Source organism: Equus przewalskii, chromosome 7 (genome assembly GCF_037783145.1).
Source record: "Equus przewalskii isolate Varuska chromosome 7, EquPr2, whole genome shotgun sequence".
Lineage (NCBI taxonomy): Eukaryota > Metazoa > Chordata > Mammalia > Perissodactyla > Equidae > Equus > Equus przewalskii.
The window spans coordinates 80064497-80083471 of record NC_091837.1 but is presented as its reverse complement, the minus strand read 5'-3'; the positions used below and the strand labels follow the sequence as shown (position 1 = coordinate 80083471).

General features: G+C 40.3%; 1 protein-coding gene across 4 annotated transcripts in view; it reads left to right on the top strand.

Moving 5' to 3' along the window:
• Nucleotides 1-15449, top strand: part of RNF152 (ring finger protein 152) — a 77555-nt gene extending 62106 nt beyond the window's left edge. For all 4 annotated transcript variants that reach the window (XM_008534978.2, XM_008534976.2, XM_008534980.2 and 1 more), the window contains one exon: nt 7270-15449. In XM_008534978.2, the coding sequence (XP_008533200.1) occupies nt 7420-8031 (612 nt within the window). In that variant the 5' untranslated portion in view covers nt 7270-7419 and the 3' untranslated portion in view covers nt 8032-15449. The remainder of the gene's footprint in view (nt 1-7269) is intronic.
• Nucleotides 15450-18975: the final 3526 nt, after the last annotated feature.

Genomic DNA, 18975 nt, shown 5'->3' with positions numbered 1-18975 from the left:
CCAACGACAACAGAAACAGATATACCCCTTTGGTTTTTTGGCATTTCCTCCCCAAATCACGCCTCCCTCCATCTACACAAGTCTCAATCCACTTTTTAAAGTATTTAAAACCAAGGTGTGCATTGGTATCAAGTTCAGCGGTTACTCAAGGCCTTTCACGTGTGTGTTTGTACAATTGATATTATTTATGAAACTAAGTGCCATTTTATGAAGATGTATTAGAAAAAAAGTTCTATCTCGTGAGCCATAATTATTTTGAGAATGCCCTCCCTTAGCTGCTTTTCCTCTTTTTGCAGTCTGTTTTTTGATCTTTACCTTAGTTCTTTCAAAATAAATTGTAGTGACATTTAAAAATTGTTCCAATATATTTCAGTGTAGTCATGTGCCACATAACGATGTTTCAGTCAACAATGGACTGCATATACGACAGTGGTCCCAGAAGATTAGTACCATGTAGCCTAGGTGTGTAGTAGGCTATACCATCCAGGTTTGTATAAGTACACTCTATGATGTTTGCACAATGACAAAATCCCCTAACGAGTCCCCATTGTTAAGCGATGCATGATTGTCTATACTTGTTCTGATGCATTCTACCAAAGCGTTCTTTCCTTTTAAATTTAAAGAGTATTTTATTTGAGCATTACATCTTGCCAAACACAAGTTCCTAAAGCAATTGCCAGTGTGTGCTTGCATATAACGCATTTGACTGGAAACTCTAAGTTTCTCTTCTAGCCTGTGTGGACCTTGTTTCCATTCCTTTTCTTGGTAGTTGACTCACATCTTTTGAGTTTATGATGAAAGGGAGAAAGAATGATTCATCATTAGCTTCGGTCCATACCCTCATAAATTTCCTTCTCTTTACCTAACTAATCATCATCATTACTAATTATGCTCCAGAAAATAAACTGGAATGCGGTACAGGCTGGCTTAATATAGAACAAATCAGTGTATAAATCAGAGAGGCTACTGTCAAAATGGCTTGAGTGGCGGGCTGGCCCCGTGGCCAAGTGGTTAAGTTCGCGCGCTCCGCTGCAGGCAGCCCAGTGTTTCGTTGGTTCAAATCCTGGGCGCGGACATGGCACTGCTCATCAAACCACGCTGAGGCAGCGTCCCACATGTCACAACTAGAAGGACCCACAACGAAGAATATACAACTATGTACTGGGGGGCTTTGGGAAGAAAAAGGAAAAAAAATAAAATCTTTAAAAAAAAATGGCTTGAGTGGCTGAGCACGGAAAATAGGAAGTGTTTTCCCATTCTGCTTTTGTGTTCAGCCTGTGTTGTCAGGCCTAGAGCTGACTCGGATAGAGTTGGAAATTGAGTAGTATAATCTAATTTTAAGGGAGCTCAACAGCAATTAAGTGAACATTACTTGGAACATAAATTCATGAATAAAATTGCATGTTGGTTTTGTTGAAAAATGGTGGTGTGGCAGGTCTTGGGGCAGAGCCAAGGAGAACACTTGCATCTCTCCTTCCAAGCTGTTCAAAATGGCAGTTCTTTGAGAGCCAGGAAGTGCCTCTGGGCAGATCACACACAGCGCTGAAGGGAGAGCTGGGAGGGAGGAGAGAGCTAGAGCCAAGCCCTTCGCTCCAGAGCTGTCCTGAAGCCCTGAACTCTGAACTCACTTGACCTTCAGCCACAATTCCTTCATCCCTGCCTGGCAGGTGAGGCAGTAGGCTCCTGAGAAGTTAAATGACACGTGCCAGTATCACAGTGATAGTACAAGGATTTGACCCAAGATTCTTTGAGGCCAAAGCCCCTATTCTTCCCACCCTGCTAAGCTGCTTCCCATATCTTTATATGGAAAGAAGGTTAAGAAATAAATTGATGGTCATGAAACATTTTTTGTTCCTGACTCCATTTACAGTGAAGTTGGTTGTCCTCTCCAAATTCATAATATTACAAGAATCTGTGCTTTCTTTATACCCCCTCCACAATTTTGTTGTTTCTGCCACCGTTGTTCAAAGTGATCTATCCCCCCACCCCCTTCACATCTCCCTGTAATTTGTAACCTTATGGGCTAATCGCCCCCTTCACATCTCCCTGTAATTTATAACCTTATGGGCTAATCTCTGTCAGTGGCCTTTAACAGTAAGGCTAGGAAAGTGCATTTGCCAAGATTCACCAGCAAACCCTGTGTTTTGTTTTTGTTTTTGTTTTTTTAAGAAAAAATAAATTCAGTACCTTGGGTATAAAAGTAGAAGAATTCTACCCTAGTTGCTAATACATTGGGGATTTCTGGATCCATTCCACATTCTCCACTGCAGTGGTCCACACATTTCCCCCTTTCTAAGCTCCACATACTACCTTCCACTTACACCTGTGCCTGGGGGTCACTGTATTGGACCAGACCATCTGGCTTTGAGCGCCCTAACTTGCCTCCTCTGCCCCTCTGTGCTCAAATGTCTCTTCTGAAAATAAAAAAAAGCATTCCTTGATTCTTCTCTCTCCAAGCCACCATCCTACCCCTTCACTTCACACTACCTCACAGGGGAATCTAATATTCACATACTAGCCCCCTCCAGTCTCCATCATAACCCTGATACTTTGCTGAGACCACTATCAAAAATGCTAGTGACCTCCTGGTCACTGAACCCCAAGTCTTGTCTTTTTCTTTTTTATTCTTTTTTTTGATGAGGTAGATTCACCCTGAGCTAACGTCTGTGCCAACCCTCCTCCAATTTTTTTATGTGGGATACCTCCACAACATGGCTGATGAGTGCAGTAGGTCCACACCTGGGATCCGAATCCGCACACCCCAACTGCTGAAGCAGAGCATGCAGAACTCTAACCACTTGGCTATGGGGCTGGCCCCCAGTCTTTTCTTAATGTTCGCTCCCCATAACCTTATGCTGCTTGGAACTCTTTTGCCTGGGAAATGTGCTGGGAGACATTGATGGGTTTCCCCTACTTCTGGCCCTCTTCCTTTTGACCTCTCTGTTCTGTTTTATCTGGCTGGTATCTCTTCTCTGTGGATGCCACCTGGATCTCTTAGGGCCAGTCCTTACTTTTTGCTGCAATATCAGCTCCACATTTTCAGCTTCTTTTTGGCTCTTTAATATCTTCCTGAATAACTTATTTTTTCCATCTTCCTGCACCTCAAATGGAATATGGCCAAAATGGAACTCTCTGTCTTTCTCTTCGCCATCCCTGTTTCTCTTAATGATACCACCCTTCTCTCAAGACTTCACCCCGCTTACAACCTCATTGTAATACACTGCCAGATCCCACTCGACTTCTGTAAGGCCTCTCAGCAGTTTTCATCTCTCCATCGTAATTGCCACTATTTTCCTCAGCTACTCATTATCTCGTCTAATATTATAATAGCTTCCCAGCAGGTCTTTCCAGTCTATCCTGAATATGGCTGCCTGATGAATCATTCTCATAGTCTTAACCTTTCTGGTGTTTTCCCATTGCCCACTAGAAAGTCCCACATCTTTGGCCTGGCTCTTGAGGCTGTCCACGGTCTGTGGTCTGTGGCCTGTGGCCTGTGCCTGGCTATGCTCATCTCTCCCCTTCCTATGGGACCTGCTCTCCCTGGCTGGGCCTGTGGGAGGGTGCTTGCAGGTTTTGTGAGAATTCTGTTTCTTTAAAAGTCTTCTGTAGCAAAAACCTAAACGTAAGAGCTAAATCTATAAAACTCTTAGAGACGGCATCTGTAAGTTACTCTTGTATTAGAAAAAACTTTCTACCCAGTGTGTCACAGCCAGAGTATAGAAATCATTCTGTGATTGCTCACCTCCTTTCCTTTGCTCATGCTGATTTCTGAACCTGAAAATAACCTGTCCCCGGATTTTACATGTCTAAATCCTCTCTATAACCCAGATTTTTCGCTGAGCCATCCCTGACTCCTCCAGCTCCTGTATGGCGTGTATCACTTTGTATTTACATTACAACTGTTTACGTGCATAACTGTTTGAGAACTTCTGGGCTCAGAGTTTCTTATGGGCAGTGACAAGGTCTTAGTTGCAAGGGACAAAAATAAATACCATAATGCTTGACACGTGGTAGATATTTAATGTGATTCAATTGTAATGTGGTAGATATTCAATGAGAATTTGAATGAATAAGCAAATTGAAGAGAAAATATATCCATTTGTTCATTCTTACCTAACTTTAAATTGCTTAAGAGTAGGATTTGGATCTGATTCATCTTTATATCCTACAGTAGCTAGCATTGTGCTTTATGCGTGATAGATACTCAATAGGTATTTCTGTATTTTTTTTTCAGCTTTATTGAGGTATAATTGACAAATAAAATTGTAAGATATTTAAAATGTACATCGTGGTGATCTGACATACATCTTGTGAAAGTCTTCCCTCCGCTGAGTTAATTAACATGTCTATCACCTCACATATTTTTTAAATTTATTTTTTATTGCAGTAACATTGGTTTATAACATTATATAAATTTAAGGTTTACATCATTATATATTTTGATTTCTGTGTAGATTATAACATGATCACCACCCAAAGACTAATTACCATCCATCACCACACACATGAGCCTAATCACCCCTCTCCCCCTCCTCCCTCCACCTTCCCCTCTGGTAACCACCAATCCAATCTCTGTTTCTATGTGTTTGCTTTTTGTTTTTATCTTCTACTTATGAGTGAGATCATGTGGTATTTGACTTTCTTCCTCTCACTTATTTCACTTAGCATAATACCCTCAAAGTCCATCCATGTTGTCACAAATGGCCAGATGTCATCGTTTCTTATGGCTGAGTAGTATTCCATTATGTGTATATACCACATCTTCTTTATCCATTCGTCCCTTGATGGGTACCTAGGATGCTTCTAAGTCTTGGCTATTGTGAATAATGCTATGATGAATGCAGGGGTGCATGTATCTTTAGGCATTTGTGATTTCATGTTCTTTGGATAAATGCCCAGCAGAGGAATAGCTGGATCATACAGTAGATCTATTCTTAATTTTTCAAGGAATCTCCATACTGTTTTCCATAGTGGCTGCACCAGTTTGCACTCCCATCAGCAGTATATGAGGGTTCCCTTCTCTCCACATATTCTCCAATATTGATTGTTTCCTGTCTTGTTAGTTATAGCCATTCTGATGGGAGTAAGATGATATCTCATTGTAATTTTGATTTGCATTTCTCTGATCGTTAATGACGTTGAACATCCTTTCATGTGCCTGTTGCCCATTTGTATATCTTCTTTGGAGAAATATCTGTTCACATCTTTTGCCCATTTTTAATTGGGCTGTTGGTTTTTTTGTTGTTGAGGTGTTTGAGTTCTTTGTATATTTTGGATATTAACCCCTTATCTGATATATGGTTAGTAAATGTCTTCTCCCAATTGTTAGGTTGTCCTTTCATTTTGTTGATGGTTTCCTTTGCTGTGTAGAAGCTTTTTAGTTTGATATAGTCCCATTTGTTTATTTTTTTCTGTTGTTTCCCTTGCCCCATCTTGCCCCATGTATAAAAATATGCAGTTAAGACTGATGTTGAAGAGTGTACTGCCTGTGTTTTCTTCTAGAAGTTTAATGGTTCCAGGTCTTCCATTCAAGTCTAATCCCTTTTGAGTTATGTTTTGTGTATGGTGTAAGATAATGGTCTACTTTCATTCTTTTGCATGTGGCTACCCAGTTTTCCCAACACCGTTTATTGAAGAGAATTTCCTGTCTCCATTGTAGGTGCTTGGTTCCCTTGTTGAAAATTAGCTGACCAGAGATGTGTGGGTTTATCTTTTTGGTGAGAACATTTAAGTTCTACTCTTAGCAAACTTCAATTATCCAGTAAATATTTCTTGAATTAGTGGATAGATAAGTAGTTGATTATGATGTGAGCTTTCTGAATGCTTTATTACTATATTTTACTTTCAGTAATTCAATTTAGGTGCTCTTACTGCAGCTAAAATATTTTGAAATATATTGCTATTTTGATCATCACTGTTAATTTTTATCAGTGATTATTTTTGACTTTAAACTTAACTTTTTCTGCATTCTCAATTTTGATTTTAACGAATTGTGTCTCACTGGGGAGGGGTACACAAAGGGGTGACTTAATTTCACGAAGGAAGTTAGAAAGACAAAGAAGGTTAATTTTTTAAGAAAAGTGTCAAGAAGCTTTTCTGTGTTATTAGCTCCTGCCTCTGGGTGTAGGTGGGTTTCTAGGACTAGCAATTATTTCTGCGATAGTGGTTGAATAGTTCTTTCCAGAGTCATCCTGGCTCCATCCAGAGACATAATTTGGATGCTTTCAATAGGAAACGGGGATGGGCAGCTTTCACTGAAACACTGCTGGAGCACTCAGTGGGGGAACGGGGCCTCAAACCCCAGTGAAGTTGAAGAAGGACTAAGTTACTCTGCCTCCTGTCCATACCAGAAGGGTAACTCTTTTTCTTCTTAGGGTGAGGGCTGCCTGCGAGTCCTCTCTGTCAACCTTTTTTATATAATACTTGATTATGATAAGTGAATTAATAGTATTCGCTTGTAGTTGTGTTACTTGGTGCAACCTAAATAGTAATGAAATTGAAAGAATTGACTGAGAAATCCTGGTGATCTGAAATCCTAGTGGTCCTGTGTGCCTTGGTAACCCCAACTGCCTGAAGGTTTATTGTAGCTGCTGGTTTTGTTGTTGTTTTGGTCTTTTTTGTTGTTTTATTTTTGTCTCTTTTAAAACCAATTGACAAGAATTACCTTGGTTCAATTGATTTGGTGGAAGAGATAATAGATGTCTGCCTGTGCTTCTTTGGTGGCATCCTTTTAATTACCTGTGAGAGAGGAATAGTTCTAACCTATTGAAAGTGGGCAAGCTAGTGACAGGAAGTACCTGGATTTGTGAAGTTGCCCACATCTGGCAATGAATGCTTATAGGAGGGTCAGTAGAGTCAGGAAAAGAAGGTCAGAGGATGCAAGGAAAGAAATTTACTTTTAGGAAATGCTACAAACTTTTTGGAAGCAAGAGACTTTCTCCAGGGTATTTGAAAGAACAATCCAGGGTCCACTGAAATGTACAAAACAGAAACGACAGACTCTGTGTTTGTGAAGTGTGGGGGCATCGTATACCCCCACAGAGGTATTTGTTTCTTTAGAAGGGAGCAAAGTATTCACAGTGACAAGGCATCTGAGACAACTCATCCATCTTCCACTGGACGTTATGGGAATCCTACAGTCTCATGAGAGGGAAATTGTATGCTTTTGACCCAGTGTCAAGACTTTTGAGCAGTGGTATAAATCCATTAGATATGCTGACATCTCAGCTTGTTTGAAATAACTAACTTTGCATTTTTTGTCTCCTTCAGATATGAACACACCTAAGAGTGCTAGATGCTTCTGAGCTCCCCCATCACCTCACAGCTTTGGAAAGACTCGAAGAAGGAAGGTGCCGGAGTGGAGGACTCTGAGAACAATCTCCTTCCCCTTGGCCTTGACTTTTCTGTTCACCATCCACAATGGAGACACTCTCCCAAGATTCGTTGCTGGAATGTCAGATCTGTTTCAATTATTACAGCCCCCGGCGAAGGCCCAAGTTGCTGGATTGCAAACACACCTGCTGCTCGGTGTGCCTCCAGCAGATGAGGACGAGCCAGAAGGATGTGAGGTGCCCCTGGTGCCGGGGCATCACCAAGCTGCCCCCGGGCTTCTCCGTGTCGCAGCTCCCCGATGACCCCGAGGTCCTTGCTGTCATTGCCATCCCGCATGCCTCCGAGCACACCCCAGTCTTCATCAAACTTCCCAGCAATGGGTGCTACATGCTGCCCCTGCCCATCTCCAAGGAGCGAGCGCTGTTGCCCGGAGACATGGGCTGCCGCCTGCTGCCTGGGAGCCAGCAGAAGTCTGTCACCGTGGTGACCATCCCTGCCGAACAGCAGCCTCTGCAAGGCGGGGCTCCCCAGGAGGCAGCGGAGGAGGAGCAAGACAGGCGGGGTGTGGTGAAAAGCTCCACCTGGTCTGGGGTGTGCACTGTGATCTTGGTGGCCTGCGTCCTGGTCTTCCTTCTCGGCATCGTGCTCCACAACATGTCCTGCATTTCTAAGCGCTTCACTGTGATATCCTGTGGCTGAAGAGGGCTGCAGGGAGTCTCTTGTGGGTGCCAACTAGGGGTTGAGCAGATGTTGGTGATGGGATCATGATGAGAAGATGGGGAGCGATGCTGATCATTTGGTGCCGAGCACTGGCCTCTGGGCTGCCATTTGATTATCCGAAGACTGACATGAAGGGCAGAGTGTGAGGTCTCAACAAGACGCCACCCAGATCGCTCTGAGTATTGATGGCGACGGCTTTGAAGACGATTGCATGCATCCTCATAATCATTTATTAAATGGATTGTAATTTATGATTTTTCAAAATCATGTTACAAGATAGACATACTCTACTTAGATGTTAAACTGTGCCAGTGCATACAATGTGATCTTCTCTAAATGTGGTAGATTCAAACAAAGATGCTATGTGTACAAGTAGAATTAAACCTGAGAATCCAAGTAAAAATTCAGCGGTGACATGCAGTGCTGGTTTCTTTCCTTTTTTTAAAACAAAACCTAGTCTTCATTTAGTTGCTAAGGCTTTTTATACTTTTTGAATGGCACCCAAATTAAAGTAAGTTAAGCAGGCAGTCGTTTTTTGAAGAAAATATTTGAACAAGTGTTTCCAGTGTGTTGTGTTTTGTCAGGTATCTTCATTTTTCTTCCCCTTGTAATTAGAGCTTGCTACGTGTTTATTAAACTGAACGCCCAACAGGGGAGCAATAAACTGAGTAATAATGAGAAATGCCTAACCCCACAGGAAACCTGTAGGCCAATTTTTCTCAAGCCATCTCACAAAATAAGAATTTTAGATGTAAATATTGTGTATTTGTGTGTATATGTGTGTGTGTGTGTAATTGATTTACCTCAGGTTTTGAATCTTTTCAGAAGAATCCCAGGGGTAAGACTTTGTGGGTGCAAATGAGTCCAGGGTCCAAAATGGTGGCTGCCTCATGGGCACCAAGACACTCCCAGTGAGGTGTCACATATATGTCACTTCCGACACTTGCTCCTCTTCTGTGCATTCAAGTCCTGTATTCTATGAGGCACAATTAGAGACTAACAGAAGAATCTATCTTGTCTCCCAGGTTTGGGGTATTATAATAGCCTTGAGTGTTGTTAATGGATGACAAACCTGGACTGGCATTTTAATAGACAGTCCGTGATTATGTTTTGAAAGATATTTTTCCATGAAAGTTAAACCGTTTAGAATTCCAGTTTCCTTTTGTTGGTATGAGTGAGAAAATCTCTTGTATTTCAAAATATGTTTTTATTGAGAAAAGTGGTGAGATAAACTAACAAGTTACATTCCCAATTTAAGTGGACCAGTTCATCATCAATTCTCAGATATCCTTAAATGTGTAATGGTCTATAGATGCTCGTGAAGCAAGATCTGCTGGTCTCAGATGGTAAATTCCTCTGCTGGGATGTGTGTGCATTCTGAGATAGCTGTGAGCTTTACAGTTCTCTTCTAATTTCTTTTATGGAGTTCGTGAAGCAAGCGATATGTGACAAGGACTCCTCTCATAAATATATCTGTTTATGTTCCACTGAATCCTTGAAAATAGGGGGAGGGAAAGATGAGCACTGATGCTTCCAAAAAGCAAGGCTAGACATAGCCTGTAACACTGAGACAATTTAATTTACTTATATGCTGTTACCTTCAAGCAGCACACAATATGCACGTTAAGTGATGGAATAAATGGGAGATAAAATGACAATAGAATACCTAGAATCCAAGGCTAACACTGTTCTTTGGTGTGAGGATTTGATATAAAAATATGAACTCAGATTTTTCAGATCTTTCAAATTTGTCGTAAGACCTTTAGGAAATGTCTTTGAAAGCTCAAAGTAGAAATTAGGTTAAAATGCCATTTTATTGTGTAAGCTATTGGGCATTATACAACGAATAATCTAGGATTTATTTGGTATTAATAATTTAGGTATCATATTAGCTGAATACTATCCTCTATTATGTAACATAATATATTGTTGGGTTAGTGTCAATTTCTCAGACTCTCCAGGCTGCCGTAATGCATGTCTGACCTAATTTCTATTCCTCTTGGGGAAAAAAAACCCCACAGAAATGTTGCATTAAGAATGCTGCATTTCAAATGGACTTTACCCTTGTAATTTTAAGCCATGCCACATTCCAATTAGTTTTGTGGATGATATCTACATACATTTATGTACAGTATGAAATGACTGGCTCTGTAGTGTAGTGTGTGATAGAGTTCTACATGTTAAGTAGGTTACATATAGACACTAATGTGTGTGAGGATACAGCACCTGTATTTTTTAGTGGGAAACCATGGGGTAAAAATGCCCATGTAACTTTTACTTCAGAATAACCCCATGCTAGAGCCATGATTAAGCAGTGCAAAATTAATCATCTCTCTGATAGATTCTTGACTTTACAATTTAAAAAAACAATAACGACCCAAGTCAGAATTTTTTGTGTGAATCTTACTGACATAAGAAACATTGTTTGAATGGATTCTGCCTGCAGTTATTAGTCTATTTGCTTGTTAGGGTGTGCATTCACGCACGTGTGTGTGTGTATGTGTGTGATGTCTCAGCCTGCCAGATAGAATTTTTATAGATTTAATGATGTTTTAATGTTATTTGTCATCCCCTTGCTCTGGTCTTTTCTGGCATTTACCCATGACACTAACAACTCCTCTACTCCATGTGACTAAAGTCCAGTAACACAATCAGCCAGAATTCACAGTTGCACGTCCGTGAAAAAAAATCACAACTGAAAGCACAGAAAGTTAGAGCTGGAAGCAACCTCTGGTGGCTTCATTTTATGGATGAGTCCACTGAGGGCCACAGAGGTGTGTGGGAGCTAGTGATTTTGGAGCCAAAGGGAGACAGCAACGTTTACACTGCAGGCTCCTCTCGCTCCTTCGTAGGCCTGTCAACATCTCTGTTGGCCTCTGATCCTTTTCAGGGTGGGTGATACCCTTTACTAACTCAACTATTGCTTTAAGTTTTTTTGTTGTTGTTGTAAATTTATGTATTCGTTTCAGTTAGCATCTACCTCTATGGGAAATGAAAGGAGGGTTGATTTAAGGAAGAGCATAGACATTCAAAGAAAACCATGTGATTTGAATTTTTTAAATTGCAAACTGTTGGTTTCCCCCTCCTCCTCTTATATGTAAAGGACAGTGAGTGTTGTGTAAATAGTAAACTATAAGAAGCATGAATTTTCGTCTTTATTAATGATCTGGACATAAGAGAATGCTTAATATGTTAAGTAGAGCCAAGTATGCTATAAAAAGCATTGTCTTTGGAAAATTTTTGTATAATGACCTGGGGCATAAGTTGTGATGAAAGGCAGATAGCTTCTCAGTTCCAGTCATACTTTATGATCAGAAAGCTATAAGGCATTTTCCTTAAGAGTATAATTAAGTTTAATCTTGCACATGACTTAAGAGCAGGTCCCCTGGAGGTTGAACCGTGTGCTAGTGCAGCCCTTGGGATTGGTGCTTCTGGATTGGTGCTGTTCAACAGAACCTTCTCTGATGATGAAATGTTCTATGACCTATGCTGTCCAATACAATAGCCGCTAGCCACATTGGCTATTGGGCAATTGAAGTGGGGTTAATATGACTGAGAAACTGGATTTTGTATTTTATTTAAGTTATTTAAGTTTAGTCACTCACATCTGGCTAGTGGCTATCATATTGAACACTGTGGTTCTGGATGATTGTGCATTGGGATCTAGCATCCAAGTGTTAATGGAGTAACAGAGTAAGGCTAAGAAGACAGTTTGTGGTTTAGTAACATGGAACTGGCTAAAAAGAAAATTCCTTTCTAGGCTTAAAAAGTATATGATCTCAAGTATGACAGTAAAAATTCACTGATTGCCCTTTGAGTTTATTACTTAGATAATTTGGGCCAAGGAAGGATCAGTGAAGCTTCAAGAGTGCTTTATGAAGCCCCTTTTCTGGGATCATTAGCTGCATGTGAATCTCTTGTCCAAAAATAGTAGTTGACAGTAGCTGTAAAACATTTGACTTGCAAGCTATGCATGACCTGTACTGTGAAATTGTGTTTAGGGTCTTGTGGCCCGAAAGTAAATGTTACAGAAAAAAAAAAAAAAGCCTAATGAAATCTGTCTTCACTTTCAACATCTTACCCAGATGTCATTGCTGCATTAGTGAGGTGTGCAATATAAGGGCAAGCACATTTTGCAGTGTTCATAGAAAGTGTTTTGGTTTGCCCTGAAGTCTGCCAGCTTGTTGTATTTGGTGTGGGTATATGTGGGCATCATTTTTCAGATGCCAGGCTAAAACATTGGTACTATTTTTAGAGTGAGATTTGACATTGTTTTAGTCTTGTTTGGGTTTTTATTTTAGTTATCACTGAAAAAATTGGAGATTTGAAGCCTTGCACAAAGGCACTTTTTTTTTTTTTAGCATTAAAAAACATTGCCCATGGAATTTGCAGACTTGGGGGTTATCAAAGTTACTAAAATTGCTTTCTAAGTGAGGGAAAGGAAGCAGAAAACTCAGTTTGAGATGTATTTTCATAGAAAGATGAGACTCCTCTTGATAGCCCAGTATTTATTCTAGTCTAGATTTTGATTTGAAGAGTTCCTGTTGTTTTATTTGAAAACCTATACTGTGTCAAAATTGGTTAGTCTGCTTTTTATTGTTTCTGAATGTAATGTAAACCAAATACATGTGCTTCACTTTAGCAGAGTTAGGTTGATTTTTTTTCTAGAACTCATCAATGGGCATAACTGTTCTTTCTAGCTTGTCTTTAAAAATTATTTAAATGTTTTTGCTGAAATGGTCATTTTTCTTTAAACTTAAGAGGAAGTTAGAGATCCAGAGGTTACTGCTATGAGAGAAGTGATAGGCAAAAGGCTTGAATTTCTAGCTTCTCTTAGAAAAATGCTGCCAACCAGTCAGCATTTTGTTTCCATATAAGAAGTGTCGTCAGTCAGTTGCTCTGTCATCCTTGACCTAGAAGGAGAGGCTGTTCCTTGTCATTTCCATCATTCTCAGTAAAATGTCACCCACAAGGTAATCCTTACCAAAACAGAGACTCCAAAGAAGAAAGAGATAGTCAAGATAATTCAGTAACTTTTGAAAGTAATAATCTATTTCAAAAGCAATGATGATCAGTTGCTAAATTTTGTTTGACATGAAATACTTCTAAAAAATAAGTGGAAATTCAAGCCATTGATTTTTCTGACACAATTGATTCACTATATATAGGTATATATCTATACCTATCTATATAGATATATATCTGTATAGGTATAGATATATATATGTAGATACACACACACATGATTTAGCTATAATAGGAGTTAAAAAAAATCAAGTAAAAAATGTTGTTAGTCATGTTTTCCAGTTTGTGGATTATACAATGTTGAATTTAGATGTTAATATCTTAACAAATGCTATTGGCTATATGCATTACGTCAAACCAACTACCTTTGGGAGTGTCTATATAACTAAACTCTTGAAACTTTTCAAATATATGAAGAGGTGGCGTCTACTGTGTATGTTTCATTGGAAAGCCATTGATCATTAAGCAGGTGGGGCATTTAATTTCTCTCTCTCTCAAATAGCATTTTTTGGCTCTGCTCAAGTGGTCATGGGTGGAGCACCATTATTCCTGAACTCTTGCAATATGGCTCTGATTTTTCTGCACAAGTTTCCTCGCACAGTTGGGCCAATGATTTTTTTTTTTCAGGATTCACTGCCTGGGGTATCCCACTATGTATATCTCACTTATGATGTAGTGGTGCTTGAAAACACTCATCTCGTTAGCTGGACTTTATTGTTCTAGTCTAAGGTTTTTGATACTATTCATATTATGATCTTTCTAGGGACAATCAGTAATATTTGGGGCAAAGTACTGATGGGTCCCTTGAGGTCTGCAATAGCATGTATTTTCTTTGTTTTTCTGGGGGTGTTCTCGTATAGCTGTCCCTGTTCTTCTAGAACATTAATTTAAATTCATCACCACGGGATGCAGGGCTAGTAGCCCATGTAAAAGTCTTCTGTAGTCTCCCTGGGGTGTGAGTTATTGGGTTATTCTAACAAGAGTTTTCCAAAGGGATGCTCAATTTTTAATTTGACATTGCTTTTTGAGAATCCAGAAGCAGACAGTTGGATATGATGATGGTGAAGGCACATGGGCTGTAAGAAGAAGGAAATGGATGAGGCAAATGCCCCTTTCAGGGGAACAGTTAATATCTATGTCATCTCTGTTTAAATAGCAGGAGAAGAGTGTAGCAGGTATCTTACCCTGTGCTTCAGGAAATTCCTGGTTGGATTTTCCTGGCTGAGAGACAACTGAACTATTAAATAGATCCTGTTTGGGAGGGGTGGAGAGGTGGCCTTGGGTCTGTAGCAACAGAGAGGCAGATATACCCAGAGAGTGAGAAAATACTTGCATAAAGGGAGAGGAAGTCCGTAATGGACTTAGAGCTCCAAACAAAATATATAGGAGCTAAAGGTCAGTTGTGGCAGAAACCAGCTAAAGAAAGAAACACAAAACAACTAGGGATAACTTAGCCAAACACAGTCTGTCATTCCAGCATGGCTACCAAATTCAATTCAGGATGTTTCAGTTGAAGACATATAGGGAATGTGCTCAGCTGATGAGAGGATCCACGGAGGCCCCATTGGGTTGTTAGCACACTAGACAATTTCAGAGCCTCTAGAGCTCATTGCTGAGTCATTAGAGATAAATGCTAATAACATCCTCTTCACTGTGAAATGCAGTGTCTGTGCCTGTGGATGTATCCTGACTTGAATAGGTTAATACCATTGGGAAGACTTATTCAAGAATATTTTGGTTTCTATCCTGGTGGTTGTCATTTATTATATTTTTTTATTCCACCACGTGTTCCTGTCTGTCTCACTTGACTGTTGCAGGTGAGGAAGCTGGTTTCAGCTTGGGGTGGTTACAAACTCCCAACATAAGCCATGCAGCTGCTGCTCAGGGTTCCTGCCAGTCTTTCGGCTCCACTGGTGGGTTCCCTGGCCCTCTTGATAACTAATACTCCAGTCAAATGGCTAGATGAATGCTGCTCAGAGGCTGTTAACTCAAGTCCTTGACATGTTTCATTTACAATTATGTGGATTATTTATTTTAGGAGCTTTTCTTTTAAAGGGCCAAATAGCCCCACAGATAAATGAGCTGCTGGGCTGTGTAGAAAATATTGTCCAAATGTTGCCAAATATTGACGTTGTAAAGAGGATATCAAGCTGCTGTTTATAAATCAGAATGTCTTAAAAGCATTCTTGCTTGCTCTCTGTTGTAGATGGTGTCTTAGTAAGTCTTGAGTTTTTCCAATGAACCCAATTTTAATATATGGTATTTTTGTATGCCAAACTGACGTCTTGTCCTTTGTATATGTGGTAATGTTGATTTTATGACTACTGTTAAAACACATTTGCTATGATTAAAATTCATAAAATGATTTCAAATAGACTCACGTGTTGGTTTTTTTTCCTCCCACCCCACGAAGCAAAAAAAAATTGGGTGGAATTTTCATCATCAGCTACTCTAAAAATTTTAGTAGACTTGGATAATGAAGCAACAAGGAGCTGCTGATCCAAGGATTTTAAGTGGAGATGACCTTCAAGTGGTTCCTCTGAGAAGCCAAAGAACTCGTTTGTAATGAGTGAACCCAAGCACGTTTTTGCAACATGCTTGGGTTTTCATGGCTTCTGGGGGCTCTATCTTTACCCTCCACTGTTTGGAAATGATGCTACATGTGTCAGGCCACAGGAGGACCATCTTGTTGTACCCAGTGCAGAACAACTTCACACAGCCCCCTGTGTAGGGAGAGACAGCATGACTGTCTCTTGGCTCTGAGTCTGGAAAGGTATCCTTCAATAAGTGTCTTAATCAATGGGACAGAGGGTGTTTTGGAAAGCCTTTTTTTATAAAAGCATCCTGTCTTTCAATGACTCTGGATCACATCAATGAATTTCAATTCAGTTTAACAGGTGGCCTAATCCTCATTAAGGGGTTATCAATGATCTGTTGTGCCTCGTTGGTAGTGTAAGCATGCTCTGGCTCTCTCTGGGAAATCCAAAAACAATCCCCATAGTTTTAAAAGTGAGAGGTTACTGTGATTCAATACATTTCTTGTACCAAAAAGCAAGCTTTGTAGTAGGGAGTCCAAATTTTTGAAAGTGTGAAATTTAGCGTATTTTAGAATTTCTGGTATAGATTTCCCTGGTCTCAAGCAGATTGTGTGTGTGTGTATATGTGTGTTGGAGGTGGATAGGGGTTCCCTTATTGTTAGAACGGCTTGCTCTTGCTTGAGCTTTTCTGTGAGCTCGAGAAGGAGTTGACTAGAAGAGGCATTTAGGCATGTAAATGCCTTAGCTTCTCCATGTCCTAGCTTTTCTATGCCAGGACTGGATTGTATCTAGAGTCTCACCTGCAGACTTCTCTGTAGACTTAATGGGAGCAGAGCCAAGGAGAAGGGATCCCAGGAGAGCCATACCTGCAGATCTTGCCTGGGGATAACCCAACCAGCAACCTCTTCAGAAGACGCTCTGTTTGGATGGCACAGATTTTCTGCCTCTGGGTGGAGGGTTGGAAGGAGAGGATGAGCCTGTGTCGGCTCTAAGATCTCTGCCATTCTGGCCTCTCCCTGAAAAGGGGGACTGAGTATGAGTGGTTGAAGGCCCACAGGGGGATGGTGGAGGGCACACAGAGAGTGAGTGGAGCCAGGCTTGGCATCCACTGCGTGCCACCCTCACAGTCCTTACTAACACACCCTCCTCCAGATACTCTGCTGAATTTCCTGAAATGAAAGCCTATCTATCTGCCAAAGCATTATTTTTCTTAATGCTTTTGTTTCCAGTGAAGTTTCTTGGAAGAGAAACCCATTTTCAGTGTACACAATGTATGTAGCACGAGGCTGGGTAAATGGCAGCTAGGGCGAAAGGAACTGATCCTAGAATTAGACTGAGCCTCTGCTTTTCTTTTTATAGCTTTGAAAACTTTTGCACAATTTTACTTGACCCAGAAAATGATACAGCTGTAGTTGGATTCAGTCTCTCATTCCCTAAACATACTGCTACTCCCTGTATTCCCCATCTCTCTTCACTCTTGTGCTTGATAAATGATTGTTTTATTAGTATTTGCAAGAATAAGTGAATGTATAGGTGTACGTGTATGTGTACATGCATGTGTACAAATACATGCATATGTATTTGTGTGTGTGTGTGTGTGTGTGTGTGTGTGTGTATACTGTCCTGGGCCACATAACGACATTTCAGTCAACAACAGACCACGTATATGACGGTGGTCCCATAAGATTAGTACCATACAGGTTAGGTGTTTAGTAGGCTGTACCAACCAGGTTTGTGTAAGTACACTGTATGGTATTCACTCAACAACGAAATTGCCTAAGGATACATCTCCCAGAACATGTTCCTGTCATTAAGTGATGCATGACTATATGTATATGTACACACACATATATGTGAATATTTCATGGACTCTCGGCACAGATTTTTTTTAAGGTTGAAAGAATTAAGATCTTTAGAGAGATATCAGAGTAGAGAAAAGTACTCGGATTTGGCTACAAAGAAATGGTAATTTGCGTAGAATCATGAGGAAAATTAGAGAGAGGAAGCTCTCCTTCAACCGCTCGTTCCTTCACTCGAGTTCCCACTGATCACCAGGCACTAAGACAAACGAGATGGAAATGGTCCCTGTTCTCATGGACCTCACAATCTCGTAGGGAAGACAGGCATTAATAAATAAACAATGTTAGGTCCAGTGCAGAGGTACATGGTGTTTGAATGAGCATAACAGAGAAGGGAAGAGCTGACCTGGTGGGTTGAGGGTAGGGGATGTAGTCAGAAAAGGCTTTCTAGAGGAAGTTCCTTCTAGGATCAAATCGGAAGGATAAATTGGGGTCATTGAGGACCATTTGTGGAAACACATTCAAGAAGTGACAATAAGAGACAAAAGAGGCACGAGGCCTTCTATGGAGACAGAGTTGGCTTTTCTTGTTAGGCTCCCTGCCATTCATACATTGCCTTGTGCCATGTTACACTGCAGTTTATGCTATTCCAGTATGACTCTCTGGTCCCCCAGAACCTCCACAAAGGAGCACTTTACAAAAGCACAGGTACGAGGTCCACTTCACTGGTAGATATTTACATCAGACATCACTATATGTGAAACTGGCTCCACAACGGTCATTTCACCTCATTGTGCTCATATAACATGTGGTTATTTTCTTCTGCCTACCTCATGTGCAGAAGAAAAGGACATGTGGAATCTTTTTTCCGGTACTTATGCTATTAGTTTCTGAATCAAATGGATTTAGAGTCAATATTGCTGATGTAGGCTACAGATCAAATTTTGGCTAAGGTAAAGTCTTGAGAAAAGCATTTCCTGGGTTATATTTTCATCTATTAGTAGGTGTTATATGAAAAATTGTTTGTGGTTAAATAAACTGGGAAAATATTGGGTAGACAGGTTTTATTTTGTTTTTTAATTGTAGAACTCTTCAGAGCCTTTAACATGTGTATAGTTCTCTGGAGAAACAGAACCAGTAGGTGGTATGTGTATGCATTTTCTCTCTCTTTATGTATATACATGACATCTATGTGTATATGTGTGTATATATATGCATAGAGAGTGTATATATGCATCTATCATATATACACATATATGCCATACATAGCATATAAATACTTATCTATATCAATCTTTGTACCTATATATCTCTGTATGTATCTATGTATCTATAGAGAGAGAGGTTATTTTAGGCAATTGGCTCACGTAGCTGTAGAGCCTGGCAAGTCCAAAATCTTCAGAGTAGGCTAATAGGCTGCAGACCCAAAGAAGAGTCGATGTTGCAGCTTGAGTCCAAGGGCAGTCTGCTGGCAAAATTCCCTCTTCCTCAGAGGAGGTCAGTCTTTTCTCTCTTAAGATTTTCAACTGATTGGATGAGGCCCACCCACATTATGGAGAACA